Source organism: Sceloporus undulatus, chromosome 6, assembly GCF_019175285.1.
Source record: "Sceloporus undulatus isolate JIND9_A2432 ecotype Alabama chromosome 6, SceUnd_v1.1, whole genome shotgun sequence".
Taxonomy (NCBI): Eukaryota; Metazoa; Chordata; class Lepidosauria; order Squamata; family Phrynosomatidae; genus Sceloporus; species Sceloporus undulatus.
Window position 1 is genome coordinate 102,549,790 of NC_056527.1, and position 19,939 is coordinate 102,569,728.

Here is a 19,939-nt window from a genome sequence, read left to right on the forward strand (position 1 = left end):
ATTTTACAGCTATGCAATATTTTGCAAGGAGGTACTGGATACCTCCTTGTGTGATGCCAGTAAAAATAGCCTGTAAAAGTACTTAGATTGGTCAGTTAATTTATTGGAAATCACCAAGAGGATTCCTGCTAATGTCTCCCACATATAAACATCTCATGTTTTCCTATAATTTCTTTCATTTTTTTCTCTTTCCATCAAAACAAACCTGTTGAGAAAATATGAGAAAATAAAGAGACATTAGCACAATGCTTCTCGGCTTATAGAACCTAGAGCCCTGCAAGTGAAAGCTCCATAGGGTAAAGGAGAGGCAAAAGCTACAACATAGAATAAATAGAGTCTATTACTGCCTTGACAGCCAGCATGGTTTGGTGGTTTGAACATTGGGTTATGACTCTGAAGACCAGGTTTCAAATCCCTGCTTGGCCATGGAAACCCACTAGTTGACTTTGGGCAAGTCATATTCTTGCAGTCTCAGAGAAGTCAAAGGCAAACTGCCTTTGAATAAATCTTGCCAAGAAAACTCCATTTCACTTCAGGGTCATGCTAAGTCAGAAATGGCTTGAAGGCACACAACATTTCCATCCTTCCAAAGTCAGTTTGGATGGAGTTTGGGTGACTGGAACATCAGGATTTCTGATTATTTTTTTTCCTTCTTTAATGTACTGCTTATATATTACGTTATTATATTATGTTTATCATTTACTACCTCTGTATATGGGAATTAGCTGCCTCCAAACACAAACTTCTCTTGCCATAAATATTCTTGTCAGGTTGATTTCATGATGTGCCTTCAAAGTTTGCCAACAGTAGAGCAATTTAGAAATTTTATGATTTTGGACTGCTCAACGGACTAAGACAGTCTGGCTGCATTTGGGGGCCCTCTCACTTATTTTGCTGAGGGGCCTTGGACATGTGTTCTAAAGTCATGTCCTGACAAGACAGCTCATTCCTGAATCACTAGCATGGTGTAAAGGGTGTATATACATGTAAACATATATTTATGTTCTTATTTATTGTTTATAACACTTGCGACAAATTGTTTTTGTTTTTGCAACATACATGCAACTTCTTAGCAAAGTCCCACACATGTGGGCAATGGAGCCCCGTCTGGTACGTGGCTCCCACTCCCACACATTATTGTCTTTCTGTTTTCTTCCTGCACAATAAACTTCTTGAACCTGAACACCAAGATGAAGCAAGATTCCTCTCTGACACGAGCTGAATCTGAGCTGAATCTTATCTGAGGTGACCTGAAGACATAGGAACGTGAGCCAGGCTGCTACTAGCTCACATTAGGTAACCATTTCAGATGGGGTGCAGGAAAACCTCTTTTGTTTCTAAATATACACACACAAATGAGACATCTTTGTCACTGCCTTCACCAGATTCTTGGCATCCTTCACCCTCTTTCTTCTAAGCTGTTCATCTTAAATTGCCGAACTATTCCTATTTAGATTTGAGTATGACAAGAGCCAATGAATGTAAACTGTTCAACAAAAACAAGCTAAATGTAGGACCTTTCTGCCATTTTGTTCTTCTCCATCAAATTGCTCCACCATGGACTACCAGATCTTAGGGCTTTCCTTGGAGTCTCAAGGCCTGGACCTTCTTCTTCAGTTCTCATAGCAACTTCTGCAGGCAGAGCAATGCACTGGGACAACTATGAAATTAAAAATCAGTTTCAGATCACCTCCCTGAGTAGAAACGTTTTGAGTTTCTCCTCTCCCAAAATATTTCCCTCTCCCCAACACATATTTTTTTCCAAGATGGCAGATGAGAGAAGGCCATCACAACAGGAAAGTCTGACTTTTACACCACAGCTAGCATCCTGTCATTGACATACATAAGCACAAGTCCACCTTATGCTAGTGTTTGTGGGGGTATTATGAAGCTTGTATTCTCTTTCTCCTTCCACAACATCCAAAGCATACACAAACTCAGACGTGGCCATCCTGTTGCTGGTGGGGAATGGAAGGGATCAGAGAAGTGTCTGGCTATTTTCCCATGGCCAAGTACAAACCGATGTCATCAATGGATGTCAGTAGAAGATGTCTTCATTCTGTGTCTGGTTATGGGTACATAGTGAAATGTTTCTTCTCACACTCTTCACCAGCAACAGAATGGCCATGGGGTGTGCAGTCATAGCACAATAGTGAGTACTGTGTGTAGCCAAGTGTTACAGAAATCTTATGTTACCCTCAACCATGTATGAATTCAGCTATTGATAGAGAAAATCTACAGTCAACATATATTGTGCAAATATGCATATATTCACTAGTTTACATAAATAGCACCATTTGGAGCACAATGCAAGAGCCCCATTTTTCCAATAGGAGGGATAATTCAGGGGAGGCAGGGGAAGAGATGTAAAGCAGTTTTTGAAATGAAGAAGTCCTGCTCCTTTGTGGATAAAAATTCTTCATAGCCTTACCTCCAATGAGGCTGTGGGTCCATAAAACCCCATGTTGAGATGACTGTGATAATGATGACGACAATGATGATAGTGATGACAAAACATAGAACTTTCTGGAATTTTCCAAAATCTATCAGTTCAGAAAGAACTAGGCTTCTAAGATGTCAACTAGGATGTATGATAAAGCAGCAGAAGCCACTGCATTACCAATAATCTTCAGACCAATTTGTAATGGAAGGTACTAGAAAGAGTCTTTCATTCCATAATGCATTATCTCCAACAGGTAAACATTTGACCATCCTATTACCCTTCTATGTCAGAAGGGTCCCAATGAAGCAGGTGACTGTCAGCAGAAGAAATAACTGGAAATTTTGGTGGATTAGGCCAGAGGCAGAGGCAGACGGTGTCACTTGGTAGTAGGTGATGTTCACGAGGCCAAATTGGGCTCTGGGGTGGTGTTTCTTTATCCAGTTCTCATAGTAGTTGACAAGAGTGTAGACACCTGGGCGGTTGGGCAGGGCACACATGTCACCCCAGCTCACAACACCTGCCACATACCAAGCACCACTGTCTTGGCAAACCAAGGGACCTCCAGAGTCACCCTAGGTTGAAAAATGAAAGTAGTGAGAGACCACAGTATTCCAGGCCACATATTGCCTCCCTCCCTCCATCATTTTATTTATATCTTGCTTTTCAAGGCAGTTTACAAAAAAGCAGAAAATAGAATAAAACACATATAGATAAAAAGACACAAAATTAAAATCAAAACATTATTAAGTAACAGAAATAAAGCAACAGAATTAAAATGTAGTCCTAATCTGTGTTATGCCCAGCTTCATCCAACCATCCAAGCACTGTAAAGATATCCCTCCTCATATAAATCCATCTCCTTGGTTCCCTTTCATTTTCACCTGACAAAAAGTACATTGAAATCATGGGAATTTTTCTCTGACAATGTGTGGCTTGAAGATACACAACAAAAACAGCAGCAGCAGCACCAGCATGTGTCAGAACAATGTCAATAAACAGAAGAGAGGGAAGGTTTCCTCAAAACAGCACTCCACGTCTTTCACTACAGCTGCTATGCATTGTGTAGTCCTATCAGCAGCAGTAGCAACATTTCTCGTTGGAGTTTCAGCAGCAAATGGCTGCCATTTCCTATCAATCCAAGTAGGCATATATACCCAAAGGATTCTATAATTTTATTATACATCATCCTGAAATCTATGGACATAGGGTAGATGTAAATATTTCAATATATAAACAGAAGCAGGTAAACAAAGTAAAGGTGCATCTTTGTTACTGGGAATGGACTCACGATAAGCTTTAGTTACCTTTTGTTACTCTGCCATTTCATACCCTCCAACATTTTATTGATGAAAGCCAGGACACATGTGGCCAAGCAACATTAAAAGTATAGTCAGGATGGTGAAAGTTATTAATGAGGAAGAATACACAAGATAGGAGACCTTGTAACAGTTTGCTTTTGTCTAAGTCTACTGGAAAGATTCTGCCTCTCCCTGCCCCTCCCCTCCCTGTTACTGAGTTGAGTTCAAATTAATTTTGCACCTTGAACTCAGTTTACAGTAATAAAAGTAAGCTGAGGATCAAGAGGGGAAATAGGAAAAGGAGGGAGAAACCAAGACATTTTAAATTGGGACAAAAGAAGATTGATTGGGACTTTTGTCAAATTAAGACAGTTGGAAGGTATGGTTATGACCTATAATGCTCAAGTCCTGGCTATTTGCTGAACTTTTTAAAGAGTTTTTTTATCTTTCAAGTGGCATTTCATTTTTTTACTGAAATGTTAAATATTTTAGCAGTGTAAATGGTTTAATTCAATTTTAATGCTTCATCTTTGTATCTTTTTAACTGTATTGTTTTAAATTGTGAGCCATTTTCTGTCCTCAGTTTTGGGGGGGGGCATGAGGAGGAGGAGGATAAGGATGAGTAGTAGTAGTAATAGTAGTAGTATTCCCAGGATTTCAGAAGATAAAGCATTACCCATCCCACAACCCCAGATTTCCCAGCAACTGCCCTTCCATTAACCCTGCCTGAATATTCCCTGCATCATCAATAGTGTTTTACTCTGTAGACCAGCCTTTCCATCCTGGTGCCCTCCAAATGTATTGAACTACAACTCCCAAAACCCCACAGCCTCCTAGGAGAAAGACAGTTGACTCCTCACTTACCAAACAAGCGTCTTTCTTTCCTGTAGCGTAGCCAGCGCAGATCATATCATCCTGGATTTCTCGAGTACTGGGGCTAATACTTGTACCAATATGGTACAAGGCATCACAGTGCAGCGTGTCTATCAAAGGCAGCTTAATCTGTTGCAATGTTTTTGGACCACCAAGGGATGCTTAAAGCAAAAATGACAGGAAAGAAAGAGTAGAAATAAGAAATCAAGCAATGTAGAATAAGGAGAATATTATAAGAGGAGGGATGCAAATTCTTCTCCTTCCACCTCAAGAAATATCCTCCTCACTAAGATCTCAAGGCCTGGCCACCCTGGTTCTCAGGGAGAGAGGGGAGTTTCAGGGAGAGAACACTGTCTTGAAAGGTATGTGTACTGTTTGTGTGTGTGTGTGTGTGTGTGTGTGTGTAAGAAGTGTGTGAATATGATATATATATATATATATATTCCTTATTTGTTATATTTGGTGTTTTTTATTTGAATGGCATACATCTGTGCAAGTGTAGTTGCTGCTTATCATATCAAGCTAAATGACATAATGAGAGGCTGCCATCTGTGTAGCACCACTGTAATATCACATTCTGTTCTTTCATTGTTATGCAGCTGATTTTTCTGTGTATGCTTTATACCTAAGTCAAGTTCATAGCTAAATCAAGTTCTATGCTGCCAAACCTTCAGTTTGAGTGCAGATGTTCAGAGAAGCTCTTGCTACCAAATCTGATTATAGCCCAAATTATTTTTTTATTAATTTTATATTCTAACATTGTCATTGATATCCTTTCCTTCTCTATGGTATGCAAAATTACTTTTCAGTTAAGCTACAGTACACAATTACAGTACCAAAATAAAAGATGTTAAAAATTTCTTTATACGGTCAGCCAAAAAGATTAAGGACTGGAACAGACCAGCAAAAAAAGCCGGCTTCCCAGTGGTTTGGGAGCATGCCATATGCATGATGCACATCCCAAGCTAGCAGGAAGCCACTGTGAAGCTGGCCAGACATTTATACAGCAACAGTTTTACGGTGCTCCAGCAGTATGCCGTTTGGACACCACATACCACAGGAACACCGCAAAGCTGTGGTGGCAGTGGAAAAACTAGCTTTCTGCCACTTTCTTTTGCACCCGCAAATAGCTGGATTGGGGCTGTGGTGCCCTGCTCCATGGCAGCCCCAATCCAGCGTTTTTAGGCAGCGTGTTTTGCCCCTTACATTCCTTTGGGAGACTGATGTTATCTTAGGCCTTTTCCCTATGTATTCAACAAAACACTTCCAATTCACCATGAAATTGTGTTTTTCTTTCTTTCCTTTGGTTATTTGATTTTAGTTAATTTTTCAGTCAGAGCTAGTTGCAATATCATATCATACTATGTCGTCACACATAGTCCCTTTAACTCTTTCCAAAATCTTGTGATGACCAATCTGGCACTACTAATAAACAACCAATTAAGGGTTTGTGATAAACCTTTGCATTATATTCTTGCAAAAAGTCTAGAAGAGCCAGTTCTGGAGTCTGCTGATCAGTGATATTATTTATTACAGAAAAAACTGCATCCCAAAATTTAGACACTTCACTACAGTTCCACCATAAATGTTGGTAAAAGCCTGTGGTCTAATGGCTTGCCTAACAACTTCTCCTCACCTCCATATACTGGGGCTCCCCATCCTGTCACCCAGCAAAAGGTGCCACCCCTAAACCAGACTGTAGCATCTGGGAGACAAGCTGGTAGGATACTTTCAGTGAAGCGGATCGGACGTTCCAACTGAGCTAGGGCTATATCACCACTGGTCCCATCCCCAGCATAGTCCTCATGTGCAATCACCCGGGAAACCTTCACCCACAGCGCATTCGGTTCTGGCTTCACAAGCTGGTAGTTTCCTAAATTTACTTGGTATTCAGAGAGTATTGCCTTGCTGTGGGAAGAAAAAAAACAAGAATCAAGACTTGGGAAGAGTGGTATAAACATATATTGTAGGAGATCCTGTACAGATGGATTGATTCAATCTAAGAGGCCACAGGCCTGAGTTCACAAAACCTGATGACCAGGGTTCATGGGGGTTTCTCACTCATGTCACTGCTGTATATCAAAGCCTACTTGATGACAAATAATAACAATGGCAACAAGGTCTGATGTGCAATACAGTCATTTCCTCAATATTATGCAGTATGGTGTGCTCCCTGTTCAGCTATTCTAGTCCATTCCATTCTTTCAGAAACTTGGTTTTCCAGATGTTTCACCCTGATTATTCCTCTACAAGGTATAACAACATTTTTTAAATAATTACTCAGTTTGTAGGGAAGGAGCTCTAATATGCTTTGGGGGGCAGAGTAGTCCTCCCCAGGCTCTCTATAGCTAGCTAGAACCCTTCCTCCGAGGGGGTTTTTTTCCAAAAAAAAAAAAAAATCAGCCATTTTCCTTCTTCTCTCAGATACTTATTTGAGGATCCTTCTCTTCATGACTTACCTTGGGAAACAGTGGGCTGCAGTCAGAACCCATTCGGCACTGATGAGGGTTCCCCCACAGGCATGCTTCCCCTTGTATTGGAGGCTCACTTGCCACGGCCAGGCACCTCGCGAGGCATCCTCTCCCCCAACGATACGGTTTTTGCTCTTTGTTTTCACCTGGCCACAAGCTGACAAAATAGGTATGTGTGTAAGGGAAGGAACAAGATCATAGAATTTCCCAGAACACCAAAGATCTCTCCTGCAATTTCATGGTTTTTCTTCTTTGCTAGGAAGGAGTAAATTTGCCATATGAAGAGATTTATTATTGTTATTGTCTATTAGGAGGAGGAGGAAAAACAGTAATAATAACATCCTGCCTTTTGCCCAGATCAGGACTCAAAGCAGCTTACTACAGTTAAAACAAACATGTTTAAATTTCATGCCACACAAAAATTAAAAAGCAATTAAATGATCAAAATATGAAATTAAAACCCAGTTAAAATGAAATTAAAAAAACAAATAAAGATACATGCACATTATACTTGGCCTATTTCCCTTAAAATTAAAATCAACTCTTGAAGTCCTACTGGAAACAAAAGATCTTCACCTGGATGCAGAAAACAGTAAGAACTGCTTAAAAGCCCACCTCTTGCTCTTCGTCATTATTCCAAACAATGGTGAAAGAGGTGCCAAAGACAGGAGCTTGTGCCTTTTGCTCCCTCTTCTTGCCCACCAGACTCCAGAGTGCATCTATCATGTAGAAATAATGGACTTTGATACCACTGTAAGTGCTGTAGCTCCATCCTATGGAACCCCGGGATTTATAGTTTTAAAAGGTCTTTAGCCATCTCTGCCAAAGAATGCTGGTGTCTCACAAAACTAAAAATCCCAGGATTCTGTAGAATGGAACAATGGCAGTTAAAGTGGTCTCAAACTGCATTGTTTCTACAATGTAGTTGCACCCTGGGTGATAGACTATGCAAGCTACCACATGAAGTCAGCAGTGGCTAGCTAGTGGCTCCCATGTTCATGAAGCTATGAATCCACTATAGATCTTAGGAACTATCCACTGTGATGAACCTATATCAGGGGGCAGAATTCAGCATCATGGACAACTCCATTAAACTTTAAATTAAAACCCAGAGTACATTCATCTCACCAAAGCATGGAACCTACCAGCCACCACTACTTGGCAGACCAGGCATGGGAGAGAGAACTGCATGTGTCATGAACTATCTACTTAACCATTCACACAAACATAGAAATAACCCATTTTTCTATGGAGGGGGGGACTGGAGCAACCAGCACTATATGAGCATTTTTCTCCTATATTTAAGTGGGGAAATACAGCACCACTGATCATTCATGTACATGAGTGATTGCTATCATGTCTATGCATTTTAATGTTATTTTCTAGATAAGGCAAGGCTGTATCTCCCAGTATGAAAGGCCATATTTCTCTATATGAAAGACCATATCTCCCTGCATGAGTTTTAAGATCTTCAGGAGAGGCTGCTGACAGGCAAAACCCTCTTTACTTAGGCAGGCCTGTGGCTATCTTAACTCAATGTTGCAGGAGAATCTTTTAATGGGGTGTGCTATATTTGTATTTTTCTACTATGTTTTAAAACAGTTTTCAAGCATTTAATTTTAACTCAGTGCTTGTTTATTTAAATGTTTCTCAACTTTTGTATTAACATGATTTTATCTGTACATTGTTTTAATTTGTTTCAGGCTTCTTTTGGTTCCATGCCAGGAGAAAGGCAGGAAAGAAACTAATTCATTAAGAGGATAAATCATGCATGCAAATCATGCAAGATGGTTATAACATGGATTATAAACAGTGTGCTGGAACAAGGATCTGTGGACAGGAGGACTGTCCTTGTAGAAGGTCCCATTGCCTCAATTGAAGGTGTACCTTCCTCCTACACACATCACAGTTCACCCTGTTCAAGAGGTTTTCTGACCCTCTGTGTTACATTTTGAGGGGACTAGAAGGGCTGCCATTTAGAGAAGGACATGAGAAGTCCACTTTTGCCAGCAAGGCTGCATGCTCCTCTCTCTGGATCTAATCCAGTAAGAATACAATATTGAACCACAGAGTAAATATAGGGAGAAACTGAGAACATGAACCAGGTCAATTCCTACTGATCTGCAAGAGCTGGCTACAAAAAAACACCAAGCCTTTTGAACTCTCCCACTCTCTGATCTGGGAAATACCCATTTGCAATTTGCTTGCAAACAATTTGGTGCTTCAGTTTGGTGCAGAGATGCTAAATTCAAGGCTGGGGAAGTCTGTCAATGTTACTTTCTTCTGCATTTGATTTTTTTTTCACCCTTAAGCTAGTGGTTGCTAATGCACTGAGAGGTGATAAATCATTTTAATAAATAATAAATAAGTTATTTTTCCTTCCAAATAATAACTATTAAGTTTGCAAATGTTGATACCTTTTTTAAAAAAAAAAAAAAAAGCACTAAAAATGAGATTTTCCCTTATCTATACCAGCCAAATTCAATAAACCCAACTATCCATGGCATGGAGAATACCATGTTACGCCTTGCTCATAGGGGTTAAAAATAAGGAACCTCTCGAGGGGGGAAAAAAACCCAGCAATCTTAATTCAGGAGCACAAATATGATTCAATAAATTGGGCTTCAAACCCAGATTTTAAGAGTTAACACTCTGAATCTACTCTGAATCCAGAGCCTTGGTGGATAAACCTATTAATATTATTCACCCACATTCATTTTTCAATTTTTTCCCAACCTGAATATTTTATATTTGGACTCAAAATTCTTCTCAAGAAAGAAGAAAAGTTCTCATCCATCCCTAGAAGGTGCTGCTGTGCCAGTTTGGATGAGTGGCTGAGAAATGGTGGATATTGGTGGCTTCCATCGGTAAGATGGTGAATCCATTTTGAATTTTAGCCCAAACATGAAAAGAACTAGCCAATATGCTAAACCTAATTAAATGACTGGGTTCAACAGCATTTAAAGCTCAGACTAAGATTCAGAATGCATTCATTGCCTGAGTGATGTGGAAACAACAGCAGCCACCAGAAATGAAAGCATTGTTCAACATTAGTGGTCTTCTGCTATCTGAAGCTGACAGCTGTGAGGGGGGAAAGGACTAGAAGAGTTTTCCAGTGTCTTTCCTGTGATTTCACTGGGTCCAATGGATTAGCCTCAACCTGGGAAAACCACCTTTGTGATCATGGTGTCTCCCCTGCCAGGTAAGTAAGCCACCTTCTGGGTTGTGATGTGGCTAAACAAGTTTACTTACTTGTCTGTGTGCCCTTCTTTGTATCTCCTAGAAAGAAATAGGGAGAAAAGAGAGAGAAACAAAAGATATAATTAGTCTGTAGTTAAGAGAAAACCATTTAAAAAAACTGAATCAAGACCTGGGACAAAGAAATAAATAAATTTATGTCATAATTGTAGTAAATGACTTGATTTGATTAAGGAATTTTGAATCTGCTTGAGTTTATCAACTGTTGAATTGTTCAAAAGTCAAACAGCCTATTACCAATGGGCATATGTATCCTTTTTAGGTCCCTTCTTTTCACACTCAGGCCTGTATCCATCCTAACCAGATTTAAAATGTTAGTGCAGAGGTGGTAGTTAAGCAGAGTGTGCAGAACCTCCATAGTTATTTTCCTCCAATAGGAATTTCAGATCCAAGACTGAGTGGTGGTGAGAGGGAAAGGACCCTGAAGTATGTATTGGCAGGAGAGGCTGCCACCACACTGCAGAATTAATGCAGTGTGACACTGCTTTAACTGTCATGGCTGCATCCTATGGAATCCCGAGGTTCGTAATTAGTTATGACATCAGAGCTCTCTGACAGAGAAAGCTAAATACCTCACAAAACTACAAATCCCAGAATTCCAAAGCACTGAGTTATGGAAGTGAAACTGGTGTCAAACTGCATTCATTCTGCAGTGTAGATCCAGCCTGAGAGAGGTCAACAGCTTCAGAGCCCTCAACCTGCATATGTTTTAGGCTTAAAACTACATGCCTGTCCTGTGTTTGAGTCAATCCAGCATTTCAAAGGGCATAGACAACACATGGCCCAAACACGCCACCCTCACAACCCAGATTTGTGTCTTCATACCCCATTCCCCTGCTTGCATTTGTCCTGGGAAATTTTGGGTAGGAAAAAAGTGCAAAACCTGGATAACAATCCACAGCCAAATGGGAGTTCTATGACCTAATGGCCTTTTGTTTTCCCCATCTAGAGTAGATCCATAGAATCAATAGGATTTACATAAGTACTTACTTACTATTCAGCTGTTGATTCAATAGGTCAAATCTAGCTGGAATTAGCAATTGAATTTATACCAAAGGCTACTCAGTTTTAAAAAACAGTAGGAGCCAGTTTAAGCATATACTGGTGCTTTTTGAATAACTTCACATGTAAGGAAGGATGTTTTGTTATTGTACATCTTTGTGACTATAAAGGGATTTAGGACCCTGCCCCTATAAAAAACAATAACACTTACTTAAAAATGCATGGGAAGAATTTCTGGGGACAGGCAAAGTATTCTGTTTCCCCTCATCTGGTATTTTATGAAGAGATGAGATACTTTATGAAGGGGCTTTCATGTGCATGTTCATGCACATAGAATAGTTATACACAAGGTGAAACCATGGCCTAATCACAAGGAAGAGCTCTACAATGGTACATAAATGCACTGGTTATATGTATAGATGATGGGAGATATTGACATGATACACGGACAGAAGTATGGCATGCCTGTGGTACACATCAATATCAGGAGTGGGGCTACATCAGATTTTCTTTCACCAGGAAGGGGAGCTGTCAAAATCCTCCACCCACAACATGGAGCATCACATAATTTTCTTATAAGCAGGACTTTCAAATTGGTTGATCCCAGAATCCAGAACATCCTTCTGAGAGAGAGCCCATGGTCCCATCATCAACAGACGGAGGCCTTACTATATTATTATTATTATTATTATTATTATTATTATTACAAAGAGCTATCAAAAAATCTGTTTTTAAGGAAAAGGCTTTCTATAGTGTGCTCATCTGCATTTAAAATAATCTCACTGGAAGTGTTTTAAATTGTGATTCGTCTTTTATATTAATTACATGTTAAAATACTTTCTTGTATGTTCTTTCCTATGTTTGACCTTTTTAACTTTTCTATTTTAATTTTATATATATATATATATATATATATATATATATATATAAAAAGCTTGACTAAAGGAGATATAAAGGAGGAGGAGGAGGAAGAGTTAGAGGAGAGGTGATGGATGATCTGAGGCAGATAATCTCCCCACAAAAGGGGTCTCCTTGCCCACGTTGGTTTTTCTCAACCCCATCAATACAGTATGAGTAGTGTTAAGAAAATCACTGAAAAACCTGAACATTTCTTCAGCAATTATGCTGAAGATAAAGGTACATATTTGTTGTAGAATTCAAAACACGGTGTTTTTCCTTCCTACACTTTCTGATTGAGAGATACTCAATGCTTTGAGCTTCATTTTCCAGGACACCTGAGTGAAGCATGAAAAAAGTGATTTCAGAGGCAAAGTTGGAGAACCGGATGGTTAAGTATAAACAGGATCCAGGAGGATAAACTAAACCAAATATTAACTCCCAGGGGAGTGGGGGGAGGGGGTAGAGTGAGGGCTAGATTTGGGTGGCATGAGGCTCAGGGAGCATTCGTCATTGGCTTTCTAGCCAATGTCAGCACCAACCTGGAATATCCTGGCCCTGGAGCTGCTTCGCATGCACATCCTGCTGAGCCACCTGATGCATCCACCACTGCCATGTTTTGCTTTGCTCTGAAGTCAGAATGAGCACCCAGTCATGAACACATGGTTGGGCCCCTCATTCTACCAATAACAATCTTGGTATAGCAGTGGCCTATAAAAATAATGAACATATAACAACAAGCTATATGCAGTACAGCTCTGTAATCATGCAACTAGTATATAGCTTGTTGTTATATGATCGTTATTTCTATAAACCACTGCTATACCAGGACTGTTTTTTGTAGTTGCTGTGTGCCTTCAAGTCATTTCCAATTTATGGCAACCCTAAGGTGAACCTATCATGGGGTTTTCTTGGCAAGATTTGCTCAGAGGAGATTTGCCATTGCCTTCCCCTGAGGCTGAGAGAGTGTGACTTGCCAGAGGTCACCCAGTGGGTTTCATGGCCAAGCTAGGAATCAAACTCTGGTCTCCAGAGTCATAGTCCAACATGCAAACCACTACGCCACACTGGCTCTCAGAGTGGTATTGTATATCTTATTGTTATATGATCGTTATTTCTATAGACTACTGTTAGTGTATCGATTGTCTGGTTGCCTTGTTATTGTTTTTGAATTGCCACTTATTCTGAGCTCAGAGCAAAGAAATAGTGGCAGTGGCACATATGCAGCACAGCTCAGCAGGATGTGTTTCAAACAGGTGACACTCAATACACTTCAGTTGAGCTGAGTTTGGCCCTGTAACCCATAACATTTCCAGAAGCTATCTGTTTGATTGTGGCAGAGAAAGGGGACGCTAAATGAGTTGTCACGCATTTTGTGTCCCTTGCCTTTTTTCCAGCCCAGGAAAGTTGGGAGCTACTTGTGGATTCCAAACTGCACCTTTGTATGGCTACAGCTTAGAACACACAATGGAAAAAGAACTTACTGATAACATGCATACCTGCGACATACTTAAGGTCTGCTCTTGTGAGATTTTGGTTCAAATTAATTGCACTCTTCTTAGCTGAGACATTCTTCTCACAAACAGCAGGTGCATTATCTCCCAACGGAATTGCAGTTATGCCTAAACCTACAATTAAACATTGGGGGGGGGGGTCTAATCTGCCTGCTATGTATAGTCTTCATGTTCTCTCCAAAGCCTGTCTTCATTTGATTCAAGAGCCAAAAAGGCAATGGTTGTTTTGGTTTAAAGATATTCTAGAAAAACATAATGGGTGGATCCTAATTTTGTTATATTTAGGTAAGATAGTTGAAATCTGTGGGTCTTAAGTTAGTCATGACTGTGTTAGAGTTGGGAATCATGTGGCCCTCCTAATGTTGTTGGGCTACAACTCCCAGCATTCATCATCATTTACAATGCTGGGAATTGCAGTTCAACACAATCTAGAGGACCACATGATTTCCACGTCTGACTGACTTAGCCATGACTAACATAAGTGCCATTCGTATCACTGAGTCTCCTTCAAGTACAGTGGTACCCCGGGATACGAATGCGCCGCCTTACGAAATTTCCGGGTTACGAAAAAAATCCATTAAAAAAAACTGTTCCGGGTTACGAAGGTTATTTCGGGTTACGAAAAAAAATTTGGTGCTTTTCGGCGCTTTTTCGCACGAAATCGCGGCTTTTCCCCATTAGCGCCTATGGCATTTCGGCTTGCGAATGCTTTTCGGGTTACGAAAGCGGCGGCGGAACGAATTAATTTCGTAACCCGGGGTACCACTGTATGACTAAGTCTGGATAACTGGATTTATCCCAGTTATCTATAATACAAGAGTCCATATGTTTCCCTTCCCCAGACATAAAATTCACAGACATATTAGGGTTGCACCAGCAACACATAGTTCATATAGGGAGGCTTCATCCCACCACTATGAGCTGTGTGGAGCCCTCCCCTGCTTTGACCAATGGTAGAGATCATGGAGGCAAGTGGCCTATTTCCATCATGCATTGGCTTATCCCCCCCACCTAGGGTCTGGGGAAAAGGCTACTACAGTTGTCTCTCAATAGTTTCTACCACTGACACCAGAGCATGGTGCCACAACTACCACTCATAGAATTCCATAGCCTTGAGCCATGGCAGTTAAAGTGGTGTCAAACACATTATTTTTGCAGTGTGAATGCAGCAATAGTTTTAGGGCTGTAGGAAGCTGTCTGATAGTATTCCCAACTCTCCAGATAAGGGTATAGGTTGCCAAAATGAAAAGGGAAGAGGGCTTCTGTACCTTTAATGCAGTGGTTCCCAACCTTCCTAAAGCCGCAACCCTTTCATACAGTTCCTCATATTGTGGTGACCCCCAACCATGCAATTATTTTCATTGCTACATGCAAATATGTGTTTTCCGATGGTCTTAGGCAACCCCGTGAAAGGGTCGTTCGACCCCCAAAGGGGTCCCAACCCAGAGGTTGGGAACCACTGCTTTAATGGTTGCATAGAAGACAGAAACTCAGCAGTTGTTGCACGCTACCTGGTTGCTGAAATTCCCTCTTCTATACAACCATTAAAAGTACAGGAACTGTGTCCAGTTTTCCACATGGCAGCCCTACTTACTAAGGCATGAGCCTCATCAGGCACTCAGTATGGATTAATCCTGATGCCAGCAGTGCTTGTAACACTCATGTTATACAAGACTCAAGAGTCGCCTGTTGTTGTTGTTGAGTGCCTTCAAATTGTTTCTGACTTATGGGAACCTATCATGGAGTTTTCATGGCAAGATTTGTTCAGAGGAGGTTTGTCATTGCCTTTCCCTGAGGCTGATAGCATGTGACTTGTATTTCAGCTGTGAAATGTTGGAGGATATGTGAGAGTCTTATTTTCAATAGGTTTGTTTGATTCTATTATTCTGGGGACCAGGGTTCGAATCCCAGATCAGCCATGGAAACCCACTGGGTGACCTTGGGCAAGTCACACACTCTCAGCCTCAGAGGATGGCAATGGCAATCCCCCTCTGAAGAAACTTGAGAAGAAAACCCTGTGCTAGGTTTGCCTTAGGGTCTCCGTAAGTCAGAAACAACTTGAAGGCACATAGCAACAAGATCCCCTTTTCAAGCCATTCAGATTTATGACTTGAACACAAATCCTATTGTTAGTCCTACATTAGTGTGATTTATCTACATATTGTTTGCTTGTCGCACAACAATTGGTTCAAATAATCTACTCTAATTGGGACTAATTGGTAGGTTTCAGTCTTTTAACTACATTTTGTGGTAGGGAATTACCCAACTTAAGTACATATTATGTAAAGGACTTCTGTTTTGTCTGTCTTGAATCTCCCACAATTACTAGACTTTAGGCCCTAGTATTCTATGAGAGGGACAAAATCTGTTCACCCATTACACTGTATCACCTCAAACCACAAGTTGGTGCTTATGGGACTAAATGTTCCTCCACACATTCCTTCCAGCAAAGAAAATGCCACCTCCAGATCCTCTGTTTGTTGAAAAATAGTGCGCTGAGAAGACATCAAAGATATAACTTTGCCCAGTAATGAGCTCATTCCATATGCAAGGACATTTTGGTACAATCGTGAACTCCAGCTTCCAGTTCGAAGGGGTACAGTCCAGAAGCAATCTGATCAATTTCTCTGCTCCACTTCACAGATCAAGTGTGGAAAGCTCATGGGCCGAAAATTCTCCAGATGTCACTGGACTCCAACATCCATCATCCCTGACCAAAAGCCCACAATGTCTGAGACTGATGGGAGTCCCAATCCAACAGCATTGAGAGGCTCACAAATTCTACACATTGGCCAAGGGCTGAAAAAGTCAATGGGCTTCAATAGTGTTGTTTTTGAGAGAAACTGTGTCAGATGAAAGAGTGTGTGGCAGTGGGTGGATATTCAGTATCTTTTTTTTTTCCAGTAGCTTAGCTTGCAGAATCAAACACCTGTATTTACAGGGAAGGTCTTAGTATGGACCCATCAGGTGAAAGAAGATTAATCTGAGTAAGTGACCTGAACAGAATACATCTTTGAACAGTGATTTCCACAGGAGTGGGGTGTGTTTAGCTCATGGGCGGAAAGCAACCAGGCAGAATCACAAACATACTACTTGATGACCTCTGATCACTGATCCCAACCTACTTCTCATGGCCTAAGGGCAAACTAGTTGCAATACAGGAGATCTACGTCACACCCCTAGTAAGCTGTTCTCAGCAGCCCAACTGCATTCCTCAGATAGAATACCCCCAGGGTTCTACATTTCACCATTCATGTACAGTAACATTATTGGAGGGGAGTAGGTTAAAGTTGGCTCCCCCATTGATTACATCCTGCCCAAAAAACAGGTAGATCTGCTGCCCCCACTTGAAATAGCAGTTGGGCAGAGATTTAAGCCTGTTTCTCCCAGGGGAAGTGTGGGGGGGGAGACTCTTCACCCTTATTTTAAAAAATTTAACATCGACTACCTAACCTCCCCATCCCACCACATTTCCACAGAAGCCCAATGACCCACATAAAAGTGAAGGGCTACACAACCTTGCCTTGAAAGTTAAAAGTGGCCAAGGTATGTAGTGACTGAGTGGCTGAGATGGAAAGTGACTGAGGAGGATTTTGTTTGTTTTTGGTTTTAGCATACAGCTCGCCAACATCCTACGTGGGCTTGTCATATGTGGACTCAAGGTCATGCAGACGGCGAGCCCTAATATACTGAATGGGGAATGCGCTTGTGGCGTGCGCCATGCCACGTGCCATGGGGGTGTGCCCCATTCATTTGAATGGGGCTTGATCATAGGCAGAATTTGCCTTATGCGAAGGGGTCTGGAACAGATCCCCCATGTAAGACGAGGGTGCACTGTATTAGTATATTATTTTAGTATTTCAATATTTTATAGTGTGATGTTTTATCATTTGCTCTGTGTGCACCCTAAGCTTACATGGGGGATCTGTTCCGCGTAAGGCAAATTCTGCCTATGATTAAGCCCCATTCAAATTATTATTATTATTATTATTATTATTATTATTATTATTGGTCTGCTGGAAAAGTAGCAACTTCCAGTAGCAACAGAATGCTTCAAAGGAGATAACCTGACTGCCCTGGGTAGGAAGTTTTACATGCTGAAGGCCTGTTCATGCACAGACATTCACTTTCTTGGGACACATGCATGCATCAAATTGCACAAAATAATTTCTGGCAAGAAAGAAATCAGAGGGAGAATCCATCCAACCAAATAGTTTCCTCTTGCTTTCACTTTGGCCAACTTGAACAGTCACCAAATGGCCAGTTGGCAGACCTCTGATGTACACTGCACTCCATTCAACTTCAGAAAAGTCTGCTGCCAACCCCCAGCCCCAACCTGCATCAGACAGCCTGGCTTCTAAATCCCATTCTCCACAGCTAGGAACTAAAGCTGGGAATCACCTTTTTTCCCCATATGCACAGGAATGAATGTATATGTTCGCATCCCAGAGCAAAGCTTGCAAGAGTTCCTTTTTGTAGACTACAATTTCCAGAACATCCCAGCCATCATGTCCCAACAAAGGAGCTTTTATGAGCTCTGTTCCAAAATAACCAAGTATATACAGTTTCTTAAATCCTTGGTCACACAGACAGCAAAGAAAAGCCCATGCAGGAGCAGGAAACAGTGAGGACACTTTCTTAGACCCCTTTAATTGCCATCCTATAATGACAGAAAAGGGTAACTCATCTATGGTGAATTAACATAAATAGTCATATATCTTCCCAATATATTTCCACAGCTGGTAGCAGAACCACCCATCTTGCTTTAACCATTAGATTCTGCTCCCAAGATGGTCAACATCCTTCCAAAACATGTAGAATACATTTGTGGAAGCAAGACATGTCCATAAAATGCAGCTTTATGGTACTGGTTGTATTTTTAAATAGTGACGCTGGTGATTGTGGGAAAGGGGAGAGATAGGCCACATAGTTTAAGCCAAAATGCCCTACTGCCACTTCATTGGATGTGAAATTAAAACTTGGCTCTTCTAGAAGAGCCCAAGAGGCAAGGTTCCTATGCTCATTGCTTGGGAATCATTACCTTCATTGCTTTAATGCAGAGGGGCAGGATCTTAAAACAAAAAGGCACACAAAAATATAACCCAACACTACACACATACATACACAAACACAGAGTGCTACTTACCCTGTATCAAGGGAAGCATGGAGATGTACAAGAAGGTAGAGAGGGTGATTCTCATACTGCCAAGACTGCCTCTGCTTCACCTCCAAGGAAGCAGGGCAATCTTAAACTGGTAACCCTCCAGGTTTGCTTCTTCCAGTGCCTAAGAGTACACTGAGCATGCAGCTACTTCCTGGCAGCCCCTTGGGAGAATGTGGACCAACCTGTCTGTCCACCCAGGCCACTTTCTGTTTTTCTCCCCCTTCCCAAGGAAACACGCCCTGTTGGCCTTCTGTCTGTCCCCTTCTAGCCAGGTCAGAATTAGCTGTGACATTCTGATGAGTTTGAACAATGCAAAGGGACCAAGATAAGAGCCACTTATCAAGGGCAATTCCAAGATAGAAAGAAATAAATTTACTATTTTTTTCCAAATGCAAAGATTTTCTTTTCTTTTCTTTTTTAATGAGCAAAGAGAAAAGTCAAACAAGAGCCAGGAAAGCAAACGCATAACACTGAAATCTAATCAGGGAGAGAGGGGAGCATATTTAACACATTCTTCTCCTTTCGCCAAGGAAAGACAAAGAAGGAGGAAATAGTTTGCACACTGTTGGCCTAGAAGTAAAAATGCAGTACCTGCCAGCTTGCTTTTCCTTGTAAACAAATCCTGAGGCTTACTGGCTGCATGTTTATTTCAGAAGAAATGGGGGGGGGGGAGACTACACTGAATACAAATGCATTGATTTTCACTACTCACATTCATGTCCGTCTGGAATTTCTCCTTCTTCAGCACCAACAGCTGAAGTAGATGTGGGCTTGGCATTTTATTTTTCTAAAACATCCCAGATTGTTGTCCTGGGCCATTACAGCTGAGGGGAAGCATTCATCATTGTAAGCAAACTTCTGGGTGGGAAGCATTATACAACTCCTACAAAAGAATTCTGAGAAAACAAAATGACACCTGCCAAGATCAAAATCAATTCAATTGGACACCTACTGCCAGTATAGATACATAGATACTGTAATACCTAGAATCATAGACCACAATGGCCATCCAATTCAAT

The 19,939-nt window shown here is 41.0% G+C and overlaps 1 protein-coding gene and 1 pseudogene across 1 annotated transcript; both read right to left on the reverse strand.

Annotated features, from left to right (window-relative positions):
* Positions 1–2,185: 2,185 nt before the first annotated feature.
* Positions 2,186–19,022, reverse strand: LOC121933034 (serine protease 27-like). Its single transcript, XM_042472244.1, has 6 exons — positions 18,903–19,022; positions 10,338–10,364; positions 7,074–7,242; positions 6,251–6,522; positions 4,606–4,775; positions 2,186–3,015 (listed from the first exon to the last, which is right to left on the reverse strand). The coding sequence occupies exons 1-6, from the start codon at positions 18,955–18,957 to the stop codon at positions 2,725–2,727; spliced, it is 984 nt and encodes a 327-aa protein (XP_042328178.1). The 5' UTR covers positions 18,958–19,022; the 3' UTR covers positions 2,186–2,724.
* Positions 10,087–10,295, reverse strand: LOC121935819 (annotated as a pseudogene).
* Positions 19,023–19,939: the final 917 nt, after the last annotated feature.